Here is an 18,971-nt window from a genome sequence, read left to right as displayed (position 1 = left end):
ACCTGTCTTCTTTTCACATCGTGCTGTTACTTCCTAACTGATTTTTTAGCATCTTGCTAGGTGTTGCATCAATCCTTTTTCTGGCTGGTTAGCTTCTTCTGAGCACTTCTCTGCTCTCCTGAAATCTTGCACACATTTACATGTATGTGTCAGCAGAAGAAAGGAAGAAAATTAATCTCCTTTGGCAATTTTGTGAGGGATTATTGACCATGGATATTCTGAGCAGCACAACAGGGAAAGAAAAGAAAGCTGAAATAATATCCTAGTGATGAATGCATAGGTGAGTTAAAAGAATTTGTTTAGACCCTCAGCAGCTGATGTGGCTATGGCAATAAAGCATGAAGCTAGGAGATGCCCAACTTAAACTAGAGCAAACAATAGTGAATGACTCAAGGAATAGAATCTGAGAAGGGAAAGGAAAAGAAGGAGAAGATCCATTGTATCTCTGGTAAGCTCAGTCTGGAAAAATAAATTTAGATTGGTTGTTGTCCAGACAGTTCACATATTTAACATATTTCCTTGTTTTAAAAGAATAATCTTCTGAATCCCAGTTCTTCTTTTTATAACAGAGTTAAGGCTTATGGACTCGTCCTTGCATTCTTTATGTCTTCATAAGTGTTATGAGCAGGATGCACTCCAAAAGAAGTGCTTAAGAAGCTGTAAATCTGAAAGAGTAAATATTGCTAACAGAAAGTGCTTGTGAATTCCTTAACCTTTTTACGTTATTCCCTCAGTCAGAATCTAACCTACATTCTATCTTCTCTTTGTTTCACAATGGATTTTTGGGTGTTCCTGATTTTGTACTCACCTATATTGAAAAACAAGTCACAGCTTCCTGCACATATTATTGAATCATCTGTTAAAACTGATAGTAATGCATGATCAAGACTTACTAAGTGGTTCAACACAGCTACATTCCTTAGCTCAGTAAGAAGAAGCCAGGAGGACTTCCAGGTGGATACTGTTGTGGTTTTCATTGCTCATCAGAACTACTGGTTAGCTAGGTAGCTGCACTTATCCTAAACTGATCCTATAAGCCAACATCAGTACTTCCTAATGTTACAGGCCTAGCTTAGCTGGCTAAATAAGGAGCTTAGTGTCCCTTGATGGCATAGCTGATGAAGAGAATGATCTAGAACAGGAGTTTAACTTTGGTGTTCTGAATTATCTTCTCAGAGCGTCTTAACAGGTCTCTGCTGAATCATTCTCTGAAAGCCACCTTCTCCTTCCAGGGAATAGAGTTGTAAAACGTACAATTCATGCTGTGTTTCATGGGTCGGGAAGAAAACTGGTTAAATATGCAGAACTTCAAGACATTAAAATGTTCTGAATGTTCTAGATTCCCACGACTTTTTAAATATTGTTAAATTTGGCTCACCTAGTACTTGACATTTATATGTCCAGCACATTAATGTATTAAAAAATAGTTTATAATTGTAACGGTATGTTTTAAAGGAGAGTAAAATGTTTCCCCAGTTGTGGGACAGAAAATTAAATGAGTAAAAGCATATGATATAAACATGTAAGTCATGGACCTTTGAGGCATCAGAGGCAGTGTGCCATGACATTTGTCAATATTTCTGTGTCCTTTCCCAGCTTGCTGTTTGGCTTGAAATCTCTACTGCTTTAATCCCAGTTGGAGATTCTCACAATAAGTAGAAAGGTTTGACAATTTTGCCCTAAATTTCTGAAACCTGAGGATAGCAGTTATTAGGTGTTTTCCTCTTAGCAGGCTTGTAATTTAATTAGTTGTTTACAAGGGCTTTGGAGAATTTTGTGAGAAATGTATTGTGTTTATGTCCTCCCACACTTTTACTCAATCCTTCCTCCTCTCTGAGGTCATTTGAGGGATAAAGGCCTACCCAGTAAAGCATCAACATACTAATTGTAGCAGAGGTTGCAAGATTGCTTCAATTATACTGGATCTTAAAACTTTTACTCAGAGTGCTTCTTTATTTTGTTCTATTTGTCTGATACAAAATGAAATTTCATGTAATTAGCAACTATTACAACTGATATGTGAGTAAGCTAGAGAAGCAGCAAGGCTAAGTTTGAATGACACATAAAAATACCTCAGAATGGTTCTGTATATGCTGAATGTTTTTATTTCTTCTTTGTTCTTCAGTTATTTTCTAGTAAGTTTGATAAGGGGATGCTGTGGATAACAGGAAACACTCATTTTATGGAATGATAAATGTGTTGTTGCGTTACGCTTTAATTGCTTGTATCCTGTCCCCATTAGTTTACATGTATTCAAATCATTCCTACTTATCTGTCTAATTCTGGTTCTCTTTGTTTTGATTTATCCCCCAAATTCTCTTATTTGTGTCAGTATTTTTCTGCTATAAAGATATGAAAAACTAGCAAATTTCAAGTGGATTAAATCCAGAGACAATGGCATATCAAAAAATAATAATTATTATTTTTCTTCAAAATTATGTTTTTCATAGAATAACAGAATCATAGAAGGGTTTGGGTTGGAAGGGACCTTAGGATCATCTAGATCCAAGCCCCCTGCATGGGCAGGGACACCTCCCACTAGACCAGGGTGCTCAGAGCCCCATCCAGCCTGCCCTTGAACACTTTCAGGGATGGGGCTTTCACAACTTCCCTGGACAACCTGTGCCAGTGTTTTACCACCATCATGCTAAATAATTTCCTCCTAATGTCTAACCTAAATATCCCCTCTTCCAGTTTTGATCCATTACTTCTTAAAGAATAATTTAAAGGAAGAAATATATATTTCTGTAAGCCTTAGAATTTATGTTGCCTGCTTTCCTATATTTTTATTGTTAAATTATCCTATACATAATAACCAGAAGGTCTGTTAAAACATGTTATGCAGTCAGCCCATATTCTCTCTTTCTCTGATATGGGTTTTCTTGTGGCTTACAATTGAGTTATATTAATAAATAATATATTCTGAAGTCAGTATTTTCACTTAGTACAAAGCACCTATTGCTTTATTTTGTATTTGCCTATAAACTGTATCTCAAAAATCTTGCAACTAAATAATACTATAATACAAGGAAGAAATTTGGGTCATCACAAGGAGAAAACATTGAATATATCTGTAGATATATGGTTTTACTATTTTCTTTTTAATTTTACTTGTTGTTGTTTTTTTTACTATTTTTTCTCCCCCACATATTTTGGTTGTTCGGGGGTTTTTTTGTGTGTGAGACTATTGGCTCTTGTCCAGTCTATTGGCTCTTGTTAGATTGTAGTAAAAGGACAGACTGGGACTGATAGGAAAATGAAGGCAGGCTGATGTTCTTCTAGTGCTTATCAGCTTGAATTTGTCATTGTTCTACTGTGTTCCTTGGACTTATTCCATGTTACAACTTGACCTGAGCCATGCTAGATAATTAAGAGCAAATTATACATCTGTACTACAAGAAAGTAGACATGAGATAAAAGCACAAAATTTGCTTCTGAACAGAGATCAAAAACTGAACTTACCCTGTTTGAAGGGAGGAATCTCTTTCTTAATCATACTGAAAATTCATGAGAAGTAACTTGTTCCTTTCTGTTTGATGGTCTTTCTTCCCTTTAAATCTTTAGCTCCTGAATTTGGGCAACTTAGAATTCTTTATTTGTATAAAACCAAAATTAAAAACCCACCCCAATACACTTTTTATGAATTAAAATCTAAATCTGAAAATATTTGAGGATAACATAATTATTTATAATAAATTAGTAGATTTTGCTCTATTTGTTGTGATTTTTGAGTGTCCAACTCTTCAATTTGAACATTGGCAATGCTTATTTGGATGCTAAGCAAGCAGACATTGCAGGTAACTCTTTGTACCCTCCCTTAGGTACTCATGGGATCATAGAATCACAGAATGCTTTGGGTTAGAAGGAACATAAAAAATCATCTAGCTCCAACCACCCTGCATTGGCAGGGACACCTCCCATTAGACCAGGCTGCTCAAAGCACATTGATATGAATCTTGCCTGGGCCTTCTTTTCTCCAGCTTCTGCTCTCTCTCTCAGCCTTTCCTCATATAAGAGATGTCCCAGTCCCACGGTCATCTTTGTGGCCCTTTACTGACCTCTCTCTAGTAGTTCCATATATCTTTTGTACTGAGGATCCTACAACTGAACATAAACCTCTAGGTATGGCCTTACCAGAGCTGAGAGGGAGGATCACCTCCCTTGACCTACTGTTTGCATCAAAGCACATTGCTGTAGTGAGTTTGCTGACTGTACTTCCCAAGGATCTACTGAAATAACCCAGATCCTCCTGGAAGATACAATGGCTTTGACTATAAGTGAACCATTCAGTCTGGAACTTTTTGGATGGCATGCCCTTTCCCTGGACAAGCATACATCTCAGTTCTCAACAATTTCCTTAATTTTCTCAGCAGACAAGAAAAAAATATTATAGCTAAGCTTTCAGTTTTTTTCCTCGTAACAGTGTATAATGAGGAGCTACATTTCAGAGCTCATTCTTTTAATTACACCATAGGAATTGTTGCTATGATACAAAGGGAATTCTTGTTTTAGTTTTCCTTTTCCACCCATTGAGGAAGTAATTAAGTTGGTGACCATCTTTTAATTTATTGTCCTGTATAAAAAAGCTGCTGACTTTTCCTGGCTCCTGAGGTAACTCGTCTACTGGCAGTAAGGGCATCAAATGACCCATTGTTCACTATCTTCTGTGCTTCAAAACGGGGGCTATATAAACCAGAATTATTTAGGTTACTATTTTCTCCTATCTTTCCCTCTGCTGTCACCATATAGTTAAGCATCAGTAAGTGAAGAGATTATTGACTACCTGGGTTTATAGCACTGCATTTGTCTGCTTTTGCCAGGTGTAGGTTTGTTTTGTTTTTTGTGGGGTGTGTTTTGTTTTTCATTGAAAAAACACCTCAGATGGTAAGTGTGTATTACAGATATTTCTGTGAAAATACTGAAGATCCGAACTGTGTCAAGCAAAGGCCATGCTAGCTCTGGAGGGAGGCACCATGTTTTTGACTGTGTTTCTTAGCACCCACTTTTTCTTGACTACAGGATCTGGGAATCCCCACTCCTCCATGCTGCCAAAGAGAACAATCTCCCAGCCATTAGGAAACTACTCACCGATGGAACGTGTGATATCTATCAGAGAGGTAACTTAGTTATTTGTGATAAATGATTTTTTGTGGAAGGTAAGAGTCTGCTACAATTAGTAGAATAGTATTTGCATTAGCAGACTCAAATTTCTTAACTGTATGTCAGCAGCTTTGCAACAAAGTGAGTTTTCTGATTTGGAGAGCTCATCAGACCCTACAGGAATGGTGAAGATCAAAGGTTTACAGCTCAAATGAGCTTTTTTTCTAGAGGGACTGAGTGAGGTGGTTTACTGTAAAAGTTCTTCAGTAGAATGGCTATGTTCTTGTTCATTTCACACCTGTCTGCTGTCACTTAAAAACTCCTGAAGTCTCTGTTCAGCTGTCAGATTTGATGAAGGACAGAAATTATGCAGTTATGTGTCTGTTAGCTTGTCAGATGATGAGGAGAGACCTGGCAGTACTCAGGGGAGGAACTAGCACTCCTGTAATTCTCCACCCCAACAGAGCCACTTCTGCTTCTGTCCCATACAGTTGAACATCTAGATGACTCAAGTGCTTCTTCTACTGTTTTTAGGTGCAGTGGGGGAGACTGCCCTTCACGTTGCTGCCTTGTACAATAATGTGGAGGCTGCAGTGGCTCTGATGGAAGCAGCTCCTGAGCTTGTCAATGAGAGGATGACATCAGAGCTCTATGAAGGTAACAACTCAGGAAATGAGGATGGGCAGGATTCTCTGCAGCAGGAGAGATGAAGTAATACCTGTGCATTTAGGAAAGTGGCTTATACTGTTCCTGGTTCAATATATTGCTAAACTGTTACATAGTAAAACTAATATACAAATTGCTCCTGACCATATATGGAATGTGGAATTATATTAAATGCAAATACATACATGTGAAAACATGCAAATGCATAATTGACAAACCCTTAACCACAGGTGGGCCTGTTCTCTATAGTGGGATTGCAAGGTTATGGACAGTTTGCTTTTGGCCATAGTCATGTGTAATAAAGGGGGCACTTTACTGATCTCCTTTGAAAGGAGAAATATGGTTCTTTGGTTGACAAAGAATAGGGATTGAAAGCAAATGTGGCCACTGTTTTTGAGTCTACACCCTGAGCCAGGTTTTTAAATAATTATTTTTACTGACTACACAGAAATGTCAGAGTCCTGAAACCACTAAAATAATAGTTAGAGGATTTTTAACACTTTAATACCTACTTTGATGGATTAGAGCAAGTATTCTTTGGAAGCTTGGTCTTGACCTGCCCTTCATGTCCCATGATGGATGTTAGCTTTCAGTATGCTTCCCAGGAGAGTGTAGCATGTCTTGTTTTCCCCCAGAAAAAAATTCTAGAGAATGCATCATGTGGGTTGTTGGGTATTTTTTGGCAGATTGTAAAGTCAGTTTTAATGAATTAATAAAAAGTTTAAATAGAACGGGACCTGTGGAAAATCTGTAGTCCAACCTTCTGCAATCAACAGGGAGAACTTCAAAGCAAAATCCTATAGCCATAATGGATGCAGTTCTAAAAAACTTAGTTTCACCGTGAGTGAAATGTGAACTGCAGGCTACTGATCAGCCTGAAGTTGTTTTCTTGGTAGGCAAAGTTTTATTCCTGTCTTACAGGGCAGACAGCTCTCCACATTGCAGCTGTGAACCAGAACATCACTTTGGTGAAAGCATTACTCAAGAGAGGGGCCAATGCCTGCACAGCACAGGCCACTGGGCACTTCTTCAGGCGCAGCTCCCAGAACCTTCTCTATTTCGGTACAGTCTTATCCTCTCTCCTTGGTGCTGTGGGAGGGAACCAGCAGAGTGATGAGGGAATAGAAAGGAAGTTTCCTTTAGTCCTCATCTAAACTGGATAAGCAGAGGCCCCTGTTTTCAAGTGTCATCAGTCACAAACCTTTTAGCAGACAGGAAGATTCTATCTGAGTATGTTAATATACAGAAATAGAAATTTATAAATCATACACATTTTATATATTTACGTGTATGCAAAAATATTTACTACATAAGAATTATAATTTAATTTGTTCCTAGCAGCACATACTGCAACTTACTTGTGAATCTTCTTACGAAAATAATCTGGAAAGAATACTATTTCCTGTTATTGTGGGGAAGGTCTTTTCTTCCTTTCTGAATAGGATGAGAAGTGGGATAGGAAATTTACATGTTACATGAAGTAGATCTTCCTTTCATAACTTCTGTTTTCATAGCATGTATAGCTTTCTCTCAGAGTGCTTTGACCTCTCCTGTCTCTTAGGGTTTAAATGTTTTTTTTCTCCATATTCCTTTATTTGCAGGAGAGCATGTTTTATCATTTGCTGCCTGTGTGGGAAATGAGGAAATTGTACAGCTGCTCATTGAAAATGGAGCTGATATTAGAGCTCAAGATTACCTGGGTATGTGCTGTGGGACCTAGTCAATTGCATACAATGGATCAGGACACTTCGAATAAAAATCTGTCATCTGTGTATGCACATTCTTTTTCTCTTTCTACAAAAAGCTGTGGGATGAGGAAAATTAAAGCCACCATTAACATGATGAGTCAATTGCCAGTCTTTAGACAGGGCTGAGCTATTCTCTGTACTTTATTTGGTCTGCTTCCTTTATAGGTAACACTGTTCTTCACATCCTGGTTCTCCAACCTAATAAGACATTTGCTTGTCACATGTACAGCCTGATACTTTCCTACGACAGGAACAAAGAGGGACCAGGATCACTTGAATTGATTCCTAACAATGAGGGGCTTACTCCATTCAAACTGGCTGGAGTTGAGGGCAACACTGTGGTGAGTTTAAGTGACAGCGTTGCCTTCCTACAAGAGACAATATACAGAAATAGAGAACTTGAAATATCCAGACCAAGCAGGTTTGTGCATGTTTCTTAGTGGGCAGAAGCTACATAACAAGTCCCCTTCGTGTTGTTTGGTTGTTTTTTCCCAAAGTCTCATGTAGGACCAGAAAGCCTGTATAACAAATTTCTTTATCCTAATGAAAGAAATGAGTGCTTAAAGAATAGATATTTTGACTCAATATTTGAAGCATTTGAGCTAAGCAGATATTAACAGAAAGATACACTCCAAGTAATTTTTTTAAGGTCTGACTGAAATTATTGTCTTTGTTGTCTAGATTTCATTAATCTAAATGGGAGACACAGGAAACTTCTTCAGGTATCCACAGACATTTATTCATAGTCAAGAACTCAATATTTAATGTATACTCTCATCTTTCCCTTCAACAAAAAGACAAAGATGGTTAGTGTTTCTTTAGTAGAAGACTTCTTTCCTGATAATTTGTAGAAGGGTATACAAGAATATTTTTTTTTCTAACCAATATACAATTCCATATGTAATCTAATGCCAAGATGTACAACTCTGTCAAATAACTTCAGCAATTTGATCAGAATTTAAAATAGAAATCACTCATCTTTTACCTCAAACATGAGCTAGTAATCAAAGGGGAGTCAGAAGAAGTTCCTTCATTTAGTTGTTTCTGAGAGATACAAGAACCACAACAACTAGCAAGGTGCAGGAAAATACATTGTAATTAAGGGTTTTTAACAACTTCATTTTTTTTTTTCATCGCAAGTACAATATATACTGGAAATCTTCTGATATCCCCTGCCCCCTTGTTTTCTCCTCAGATGTTTCAATACTTCATGCAGAAGCGGAAACACAATCTCTGGTCCTTTGGCCCTTTGACCACTGTGCTCTATGATCTCACAGAGATTGACTCCTGGGCTGAAGATCAGTCCTTCCTTGAGCTCATTGTCTCAACAAAGAAGAGAGAGGTACTGTGGGCATCACATGCTTTCTGTGTGCAGACCATGGTGATTATGAAAGGGGATGAATGATGAGTTTGAAGGTTCAAGCACTTTTATGTTATCTATAAAGCAAGTACAGGGAATACATAAAATGTAGCAGCTTCATAATGATCTGGCTACAATTGATGCTCTACACAATTTCTCCTGCTGAGGGAAAGTTGCAAATGATTGAAAGAACTATGAGCAAGCTACAGGAAATTACTTTGTGTTCTTCAGTAAAGGATTTTCTCTCTTTAGCCAGGCTCAAAGATAGTAGTAAAAAGTAGCTGTAGAGTAACTCTTGCAAGTTGCTAGATACTCATTAAATTTCACAATGTCCCTGTCAGACAACTGTATTCAGAAATCCTAAACTGGAATGCATTTTAAAATTATTCATTATTATTCTTCCCTTCATTTAATGACATTGCTTGTCTAGGTTATGACTCAAAGTAGGTGAATTATCTCTACTGCACGCTCTAAAACATGTAAAGGGATCACTAAGATAAAAATAACATAGTGCAGTGGCAAGCTTAGACAGGTCTGCTGATTACTTTTCAGGTACTGTAAGTTGTAATCACCTTAAATAATCCTAATAGAATAGGAAATTAATCAGAATATACTTTAATTAGCACACTCTACCCATCCTGTATTATTTCCATCTATCAAAATTTTAGGCAAACTTCTCTAACAGAAGTTTCAGCTACTAGAGGGATTTGCACAACATGGAGGAAGGCTTGTTATAGATTATTCAATTAATTATCTCCTAGATATTAATGCAGAAACTTTAAATGTGATGTTTTTAACACAAGCTACAGAGCCTTAGGCAAGTGCTAATCTCATTTGGAAAAATGTTCCAATTTTGTTATCCTAAGTCATTCGTGACAAAAGGCATGTATTGCTGCACTAACAGGAATATTCTGTCATCCTCACTTCTATGTCCACACACACACAAACATTTCAAAGGTTTTCAGATAAAATTTAGTTGTTAGCCTTTTTTTTTTTTTAATCCAAAATACCACCAGAGAACTCAGGTTAATTTCCAATCAATTATATGTTTGCCTTTGCTTAACTTTTACAGAAAGGTGTTGTTGACATTTTGGTACTTGGGAACCTCAGAAAGAATTCTTGGAAAAGTAGCTTAGTGCTCATGTGAACTCTGCATTTTTCCTGTGAGAATAGCCAGATAAATTCTTCCCTTTTTTGTAGGCAGAGAAACTGTAAATGAAATAACACTGACTGTCTTAAAGTAGCTGAATCTGATTGCTTTTGACTGTCTCTGTAGTAAACTGATCCTCTTGACCTACAAAGCAACTATGATCCTACATAAACATGCCAGCCATAGTCCTGTTTCTAGGCTCTTGGTATGTACATCAATAGAAATCCCACTTCCCACATAGAGAAGACAGACAACGGACTACAGGCTCACTCTTCAACTCCAGAAAATCATTACAATTATAACTTCAGTTCAGCTATACTGATTTCTTCCAGATTGAGAACAGACCCTAAACAGTTATAATGAGATGACAGAAAATCCATGCTGATTATCTGGGCTTGCAGGTGCCTATAAAGCAAAATGTCTGTGTTTTACTTTCACTTTAACAGAATATGGTTTACAACTGAATGAAAAATATAATTAAAAATATATATTTCAAGGTGTTCCATTTGATGATTCCAAAGTAGAGAATGAGCTCTTCAGCTACTGCAGATCTTGGAGGCCATGCTAACCTGAGTCAGTATCATCTGTTGACTTTGAAAATAACATTTGTCACTTCTGTGGAACATAATTCCTTGCAATAGAACTCCGTAGTTTATGACCACTAGGCAAATTTCTTTTCAAAAAAGTCCATATGAAAAGACCCTAGTATTTCATGTTATTAATATCAGCGTCATGTTCTTGCCACTACAGCTTTGAATATATCCCAATAGTGCATTAAACACTAAAATTAACTTATCCCCCATGTGGTTCATTCTTTCTTCATGGACTAGTTTACTAAGCAGAGCATCTAGTTTTGGATGGGCTTGAGCGTAATTACTTTTTTGCACACCATTTTTGGTGTTCATATTGGAAAAATTAAGCTACTAAAGAAGTGCACTTGGGCTAGATTAATCCCATCTAGTATTTCTCACTGAGTTGTTTAATTAAGGAATATGGATTCCATAAGTTTTACATGTGGCTGATAGAGAAGTGTAAGTAACTCAGTATTTCGAGAAAGAAATTTACACCTTAGGTGAACTTAATGGCAGTCTGTGGGACCCTATTGCCTACAAGGAGAAAATTATTAGGACAAGTACATCACTAATGAATATACCTCCTTTTGGTACATAAAGTTATGTGATAGGGTTACTTGTAGTATTGATACTCTAAGGACACAGATGAGGCAAAGTTTGTAAGAAAAAGCAATGGCATTTATTAGACAGTTCATGTAGCACCATTTCATCTAGTCATAGGAAAACAGTTAAAAAGAGTGGAGTGACATTGATCTTTCCAAGTTTTACAGTTTTCATCCCAGCAGCAAAACTCAGAGACATGTATTAGCAGTGTTCAATGTCTTCTAGATATATTTGACCTGCTCCAATGACATTCTAAACAGAAGGCCCAAAACTTTGAACAAGATATCTAAAGGAAGTAAATTGAAAGACCCTGTTGTGTTTTTTTTTTTCACAGTATATCTCACTGGTTATACCACAGTTTTCATTATCATAGCTGATTAGTGAAAACGTTTGAAAATCCAGTCCATTAACAGGCTGCATTTAACCAGAAATAAAGGAACTTTGGAGGTCTTTCCAAAATTGTCTGCTTAGTTGTCTGTTAAATCAAGGTAACATGCATGTTGTTTTTTCAGAGAGCTAATGGTCTAAAGGACCTTTTCATATGTTTCCTAGAGATTAAGAGTTTCCACAAAGGGTACAAAAGTTGATAGAAATAGCTGTTACAACCAATGTTAGCATACATGTGTAATCGCAGAACTCCAATTCAAAGAAAAAAAACCTGGGTGAGTTTCACCGGGTTGTGCAGAAACTTATTTCTGTACCAGAAAATGGAAGCCAATTTATTTATTTTTTTGTCTCTATGTTAAAATAATGGCGTGTATTTTGTGCAGACACCATCTGTCTGCTGTAAAGTGCACTGTGCTGTCTTGCTTAACACAAAATATTCTTAAAAATTTATTCCAGTAAAAGATAATCTGTGAATTGAAGTAGTTTTGCACATATTTGAATCACTACTGTTCATCAGTTTTAGAAACTTTCTGATACTGTAAAGTTAGCCCACCTCTAATATGCATTAATAATTGTAACAATAATAACAGCATAATAATAATAATTTTCTGTAACATCAAATATTTGCAATCGTGGACCTTGATCATGTCTCAAGTGTTTATATGTGTCAACACCTACACAGAAAAACTTATTCCAGTATCTAACATGCTTCTCTTACACTTCCCACTGGTACTCAAAAGCTGTTCTCTGCAGGATAAATTTTCTGCTTTTTATCAAAGTTCTTTACTGGCAAACTGAGCAAATCCAAACCCACTCAAACATCCCTCTTTGCAAAATATATTCAGCTTTCTAATACTGAATAGAGTAGGTAAGGATGGTTTGTTAACATTCTCCCAGGAAACTGATTGAATGATCCTTGTAAACAAATGTTCTTATGGCCATTAATTTCTTCTACCTTTCTCAGGCACGCCAGATCTTGGACCTAACACCTGTGAAGGAGCTGGTGAGCCTGAAGTGGAATATGTATGGTCGTCCCTATTTCTGTTTCCTGGCTTTATTCTATGTGCTCTACATGGTCTGCTTCACTATGTGCTGTGTCTACCGACCGCTGAAACCCCGAACAGGCAACAAAACAAGCAGCAGAGACAATACAATCTATGTCCAGAAAATGCTGCAGGTACTGTGTCTGTAGGAGTCAGAGCCCTATAGGCAGCATTGGGCAATTCTATTCTAAGCTACTTGGTCGGAAAGTCCAAGTCTTGCCCAGTTGCCAGCAGTCGTAGCTGTCCTCCTCTCTTTCCACCAGCTGTGGAACTCTGTCGAGTGAAGAAGATTGAGTATGCCTTGTTCTCTGTTGCTGGGTCTGGGCTGGTCAGGCCTAGACATGTTTATTACACTAACAGTGAGCCTTCTATTTCCCCATCCTCTTTCTAAATTTTCTTTCACTTCTTTTTTTTTTTTTTTCCTTTTTCCCCCACCCAGGAATCATATATTACATATGAGGATGAGCTGAGACTGGTGGGAGAGCTGATCACAGTCATTGGAGCTATAGTAATTTTGATCCTTGAGGTAAGAGAAACTATGAGCTATATAATCTTGAGTTTAACCAAGACGGATTTTACTTACTAGACAAATGTAACTTTGTGCTCACAATTTAATAAGGATTATTTTTTTAGTCTAAGTGATCTGATATATATATCTATGGCAATAGACACTGTCAACAGTGTGTATTAGATGAAGCACAGACTGTAACAATGTACTAGTAAGACTCCAGGTGTGGAAGAAGCAATTAGAGCTGACTGCACTCTCAAATACCATCTGCAGGGTAATGCCACAGTTCCCGTTAGCACCATCTGTGGTTCCAGCTGAATCCGAGCTGTTACAAGAGATTCTTAGAGCTTCTTCACCCAGTACTCTAAAATACTCGTGTTCAGGGGTGTTGGGTGAAGTGATTTCTGGACACACACAGAAAATTCATATTTAATTGTAGACCTGTGACTTTATGGACCTATCAATGAAGCCTTACTCAACCAGAGTTCTGAGGTGGACATGTTTAGGTATTCTCTTTACCATGGGAAAATTTTTAAAATGAGAACAAGTACATGCTCCACTTAATTTGTATTATAGTATGAAATATAAGACTGAAACTTCTCTATGAGAAAGCTCAAATGATGATGCCAGGGAGAACTGAAATAAAACGGGGCTTGTAAACAGCTTTTTGTCTGCCCATATATGTTCCAGAAGAACAGGTCCTTCTTCCTGTGTTTCATCAGGACTCTGGGGCTACACTACAACTAACACAGTGAGAATTATAACAGACTCCTTTGATTCCCCAAGAGGGTCTTTTTTGTCTTCTGTGCTGAGGCTTAGCTGTTTGTCTGCTTTCTTCTCAGTAATCTATATGAACTTCAGGCTCACAGCTCTGTGCTGCAACACCTCTCTGCCACATACCAAAGGCCCAGCTGTTCTTAGATGTTCCAGCAGTCTCTGTTGCATCCTGAGATGGACCCAGCTGACTCAATCATTCTGTTTTTAAAGTACTGGAGAAATCATGTAGAAATTACTGTGAATCAGCAAACAAAGCAAATGCAGCTGGCCCTTAGATTCTGTGAATATCTGTGGTTACCATGATGTTTTATAGTATATTGGAATCCATCTAAGTCCTAAAGTCAATCAAATATCTCTCCTAGATCCCAGATATCCTGAGAGTTGGAGCAGCAAAATACTTTGGACAAACCATCCTAGGAGGGCCTTTCCACATAATTGTGTAAGTTCACCACTTTTTAAGTCTAATAAATGTATTGCCTCTAATTTTCCCACTGCTGTCTTTTGCCAAAACAGCGACTTTCTAAATTTTTTTAGAGTATTCCTTTTTTTGATTTATTTCTCTTACTGGCTCAACTGGTGTGTAGAAAGCCAGGTGAGTGGACAGGTAGAGTTGACAGTGCTGAGGAGTCTCTGCCTATGGAGATAGTGGCTATATGTGCCTGTCTTGGAATTTTTGAAAATAAAATAAAAAGATTCCTTTACTGAACCTTTTTCACTGTCTCTTCCTCTTCCTTTTCAGCATCACATATGCTTGCATGATTCTAGTAACCATGGTGATGCGTCTCACCAGCACAACTGGTGAGGTGGTGCCCATGTCCTTTGCCCTGGTGCTAGGATGGTGCAATGTCATGTACTTCGCACGAGGCTTCCAGATGCTTGGACCCTTTACCATCATGATCCAGAAGGTATAAGATACAACCATTATAGGCTTGTTGCACAAATCCTGATGCCTATCTGCAGACAGGGGGAACAAGTGATTGCAAGTAGTGTTCTCTTCAGTCGTTTCAGTTGCAGGGAATGATGAGGGAAGGAATGGGAAGGGTCATCAGATCATACCTAGCTCCAAGGCTGATGTCACCAGCAGAATTTTGGATTTTTTGATCATGGGTCATTTTACATGACACCAGGCCTGCTGGCGACCGACAGAGTACACCTGTCTCAAATGGGTAAAAGGATTTTAGCACAGGAATTAGCAGGGCTCATTGATAGAGCTTTAAATGAGATAAGCCATGGGGAGTCACACCAATTTTTTTGAGACACTGTGCCAGCAAGGTCTGTGTTCTGCTGTCTCAGTGGTGGTAGGAAGTTGAGAGATATGCCAGGGTTATTGATGGGATGGAAACCATGATAGCACCTGAGAATGATCAGGTAGGAATTAGGTCTTGTTCCCTCAGAAACGTGGTGGAATCAAGAGCCCAACTGAAGTGCATCTACACCAATGTACACAGAATGGGCAACAGGAGGACATGGAAGCCATTGTGCAGCTGATAAACTACAATTTGATTGCCTTCATGGAACCATGGTGGGATGACACACAGCTGTAGTGCTGTGGCTACAAACTCTTCAGAAGAAATAGACAAGGAAGGAGAGGCACTGGGGAGTATATTAAGGAGTGTTTTTATTGCCTAGGTCTTAATGATGGTGACAATCAGGTTGAGTGGGTATGCTTAAGAATCAGTGGGAAGGCCAATCAGGCAGATATCATGGTGGGAGTCTGTTACAGACCACCCAACCTGGATGAACAGGCAGACAAAATATTCTATAAGCAACTGGGATAAGTCTTCCAATTGTTAGCCACTGTTCTTGTGGGGCACTTCAACTTACCAGATGTCTACTGGAAAAAGAATATAGAAGAGAGGAAACAGCCTAGGAGGTTCTTGGATCATGTGGAAGATAACTTTCTAATACAGCTGGTGAGCAAACCGATTAGGGAAGGCTCCCTGCTGGACCTTCTGCTTGTGAAGAGAGAAAGACTTGTTAGTGATATGATGGCTGGAAGCCATTTTGGGCATAGTGATAATGAAATGCTAGAGAGAGAAATTGAAAAGTTCTTGGAAAAGTAAAGAGGGGGGTCAGCAGAACTGCTACCTTGGACTTCAGAGGGCAGACTTTGGCCAGTTTAGGAGACTGGTTGACAGAGTTCCTTAGGAGGCAGTTCTGAAGGGCAAAGGAGTCCAGAAAGGCCAGATACTCTAAGAAAGAAATTTTAAAGGCCATAAAGGATCTTAAAAGACGGATGAGCCAGAGGGGAAACAGACCAGCTTGGCTGAACAGAGACCTTTGGTTGAAACTCAGGGAAAAAGAGTGAGTTTATGGCCTTTGGAAGAAGTGTAAGGCAACTCAGGGGGACTGCAAAGATGTTGTTAGGCTATGCAGGGAGAAAATTAGAAGGGCCAATGCCCAGTTATAACTTAATGTGACTGCTAGTTGTTCTCAGGGTACCCAGTCATTCTGAGCTGGAAGAAAGGGATAGGGAGCAGAGTAAAGCCCCCATTATCCAAGGGGAAATTTTTAGCAGCCTGCCATACCACATTAACACACACAATTCTATGGTATCCATCCAAGGGTACTGAAGGAGCTAGCAGAAGTGCTCACCAAGCCAATTTCTTTCATTTATCAGCAGTCTTGGCTAATCAAGAAGGTCCCAGCTGACTGGAGATTAGGAAATATAACACCCACCTATAAGAAGGGCCAGAAGGAAGATCCAGGCAGCTACAGGCCTACCAACCTGACTTCAGTTCCAGGGAAGGTTATGGAGCAGATTATCTTGAGTGCCATCATGAGGCATATATAGGACAACCAGGTGATCAGGCCCAGTCAGCACAGGTTTATGAAAAGCAGGTCTTGCTTGAATAACCTCATTGTCTACAACAGGATGACCTGCCTTATGGATGAGGGATAGGCTATGGATGTTATCTACCTAGACTTTAGTAAAGACTTTGACACAGTTTCCCTCAGCATTCTCCTGGATAAAATGGCTTTTCATGGCTTGGATGGGTGTACTCTTATCTTGGCAAAGAACTACTTGGATAGCTGGGCACAAAGAGTTGTGGTGAATAGAGTTAAATCCAGCTGGTGGCCAGTCATAAGTGGTGTTCCTCAGGGCTCAGTGCTGGTGCCAGTTATGTTTAATATTTTTATCAATTATCTGGACAAGGAGATTGAGTGTACCAGCAGTAAGTTTGCAGATGACACCAATTTGGGCAGGAATATTGATCTGTCTGAGGGTAGGAAGGCTCTGCAGAGGGACCTGGAGAAGCTGGTTCCATGAGGCCAACTGTATAACATTTAAGGAGGCCAAGACCCAACCTGGATGAACAGGCAGACAAAATATTCTATAAGCAACTGGGATAAGTCTTACAATTGTTAGCCACTGTTCTTGTGGGGCACTTCAACTTACCAGATGTCTACTGGAAAAAGAATATAGAAGAGAGGAAACAGCCTAGGAGGTTCTTGGATCATGTGGAAGATAACTTTCTAATACAGCTGGTGAGCAAACCGATTAGGGAAGGCTCCCTGCTGGACCTTCTGCTTGTGAAGAGAGAAAGACTTGTTAGTGATATGATGGCTGGAAGCCATTTTGGGCATAGTGATAATGAAATGCTAGAGAGAGAAACTGAAAAGTTCTTGGAAAAGTAAAGAGGGGGGTCAGCAGAACTGCTACCTTGGACTTCAGAGGGCAGACTTTGGCCAGTTTAGGAGACTGGTTGACAGAGTTCCTTAGGAGGCAGTTCTGAAGGGCAAAGGAGTCCAGAAAGGCCAGATACTCTTTAAGAAAGAAATTTTAAAGGCCATAAAGGATCTTAAAAGACGGATGAGCCAGAGGGGAAACAGACCAGCTTGGCTGAACAGAGACCTTTGGTTGAAACTCAGGGAAAAAGAGTGAGTTTATGGCCTTTGGAAGAAGTGTAAGGCAACTCAGGGGGACTGCAAAGATGTTGTTAGGCTATGCAGGGAGAAAATTAGAAGGGCCAATGCCCAGTTATAACTTAATGTGACTGCTAGTTGTTCTCAGGGTACCCAGTCATTCTGAGCTGGAAGAAAGGGATAGGGAGCAGAGTAAAGCCCCCATTATCCAAGGGGAAATTTTTAGCAGCCCGCCATACCACATTAACACACACAATTCTATGGTATCCATCCAAGGGTACTGAAGGAGCTAGCAGAAGTGCTCACCAAGCCAATTTCTTTCATTTATCAGCAGTCTTGGCTAATCAAGAAGGTCCCAGCTGACTGGAGATTAGGAAATATAACACCCACCTATAAGAAGGGCCAGAAGGAAGATCCAGGCAGCTACAGGCCTACCAACCTGACTTCAGTTCCAGGGAAGGTTATGGAGCAGATTATCTTGAGTGCCATCATGAGGCATATATAGGACAACCAGGTGATCAGGCCCAGTCAGCACAGGTTTATGAAAAGCAGGTCTTGCTTGAATAACCTCATTGTCTACAACAGGATGACCTGCCTTATGGATGAGGGATAGGCTATGGATGTTATCTACCTAGACTTTAGTAAAGACTTTGACACAGTTTCCCTCAGCATTCTCCTGGATAAAATGGCTTTTCATGGCTTGGATGGGTGTACTCTTATCTTGGCAAAGAACTACTTGGATAGCTGGGCACAAAGAGTTGTGGTGAATAGAGTTAAATCCAGCTGGTGGCCAGTCATAAGTGGTGTTCCTCAGGGCTCAGTGCTGGTGCCAGTTATGTTTAATATTTTTATCAATTATCTGGACAAGGAGATTGAGTGTACCAGCAGTAAGTTTGCAGATGACACCAATTTGGGCAGGAATATTGATCTGTCTGAGGGTAGGAAGGCTCTGCAGAGGGACCTGGAGAAGCTGGTTCCATGAGGCCAACTGTATAACATTTAAGGAGGCCAAGTGTCAGGTCTTGCACTTGGGTCACAACAACAACCCCATGCAACACCACAGGCTTGGGGTAGAGTGGCTGGAAAGCTGCCTAGTAGAAAAGGAACTGGGGCTGTTGGTTTATAGCTGGTGAATATGAGCCAGCAGTGTGCCCAAGTGGCCAGGAAGGCCAACAGCATCCTGGCCTGTG

General features: G+C 39.3%; 1 protein-coding gene across 1 annotated transcript in view; it reads left to right on the top strand.

The window, feature by feature from the left end:
- The window catches only part of TRPV6 (transient receptor potential cation channel, subfamily V, member 6), a 28,100-nt gene that overhangs the window by 4,863 nt on the left and 4,266 nt on the right, over nucleotides 1-18,971 (top strand). Inside the window, exons 2-11 of the mRNA XM_009998297.1 lie at nucleotides 5,020-5,117; nucleotides 5,635-5,757; nucleotides 6,688-6,828; nucleotides 7,368-7,466; nucleotides 7,680-7,855; nucleotides 8,710-8,856; nucleotides 12,551-12,763; nucleotides 13,069-13,155; nucleotides 14,277-14,353; nucleotides 14,654-14,819. Of these exons, the coding sequence (XP_009996599.1) occupies nucleotides 5,020-5,117; nucleotides 5,635-5,757; nucleotides 6,688-6,828; nucleotides 7,368-7,466; nucleotides 7,680-7,855; nucleotides 8,710-8,856; nucleotides 12,551-12,763; nucleotides 13,069-13,155; nucleotides 14,277-14,353; nucleotides 14,654-14,819 (1,327 nt within the window). The remainder of the gene's footprint in view (nucleotides 1-5,019; nucleotides 5,118-5,634; nucleotides 5,758-6,687; nucleotides 6,829-7,367; nucleotides 7,467-7,679; nucleotides 7,856-8,709; nucleotides 8,857-12,550; nucleotides 12,764-13,068; nucleotides 13,156-14,276; nucleotides 14,354-14,653; nucleotides 14,820-18,971) is intronic.

Source organism: Chaetura pelagica, unplaced genomic scaffold (assembly GCF_000747805.2).
Source record: "Chaetura pelagica isolate M959 unplaced genomic scaffold, ChaPel_1.0 scaffold120, whole genome shotgun sequence".
NCBI classification, from domain to species: Eukaryota; Metazoa; Chordata; class Aves; order Apodiformes; family Apodidae; genus Chaetura; species Chaetura pelagica.
Note: the sequence above shows the minus strand (reverse complement) of the source record. Positions and strands in the feature narration are given on the sequence as shown.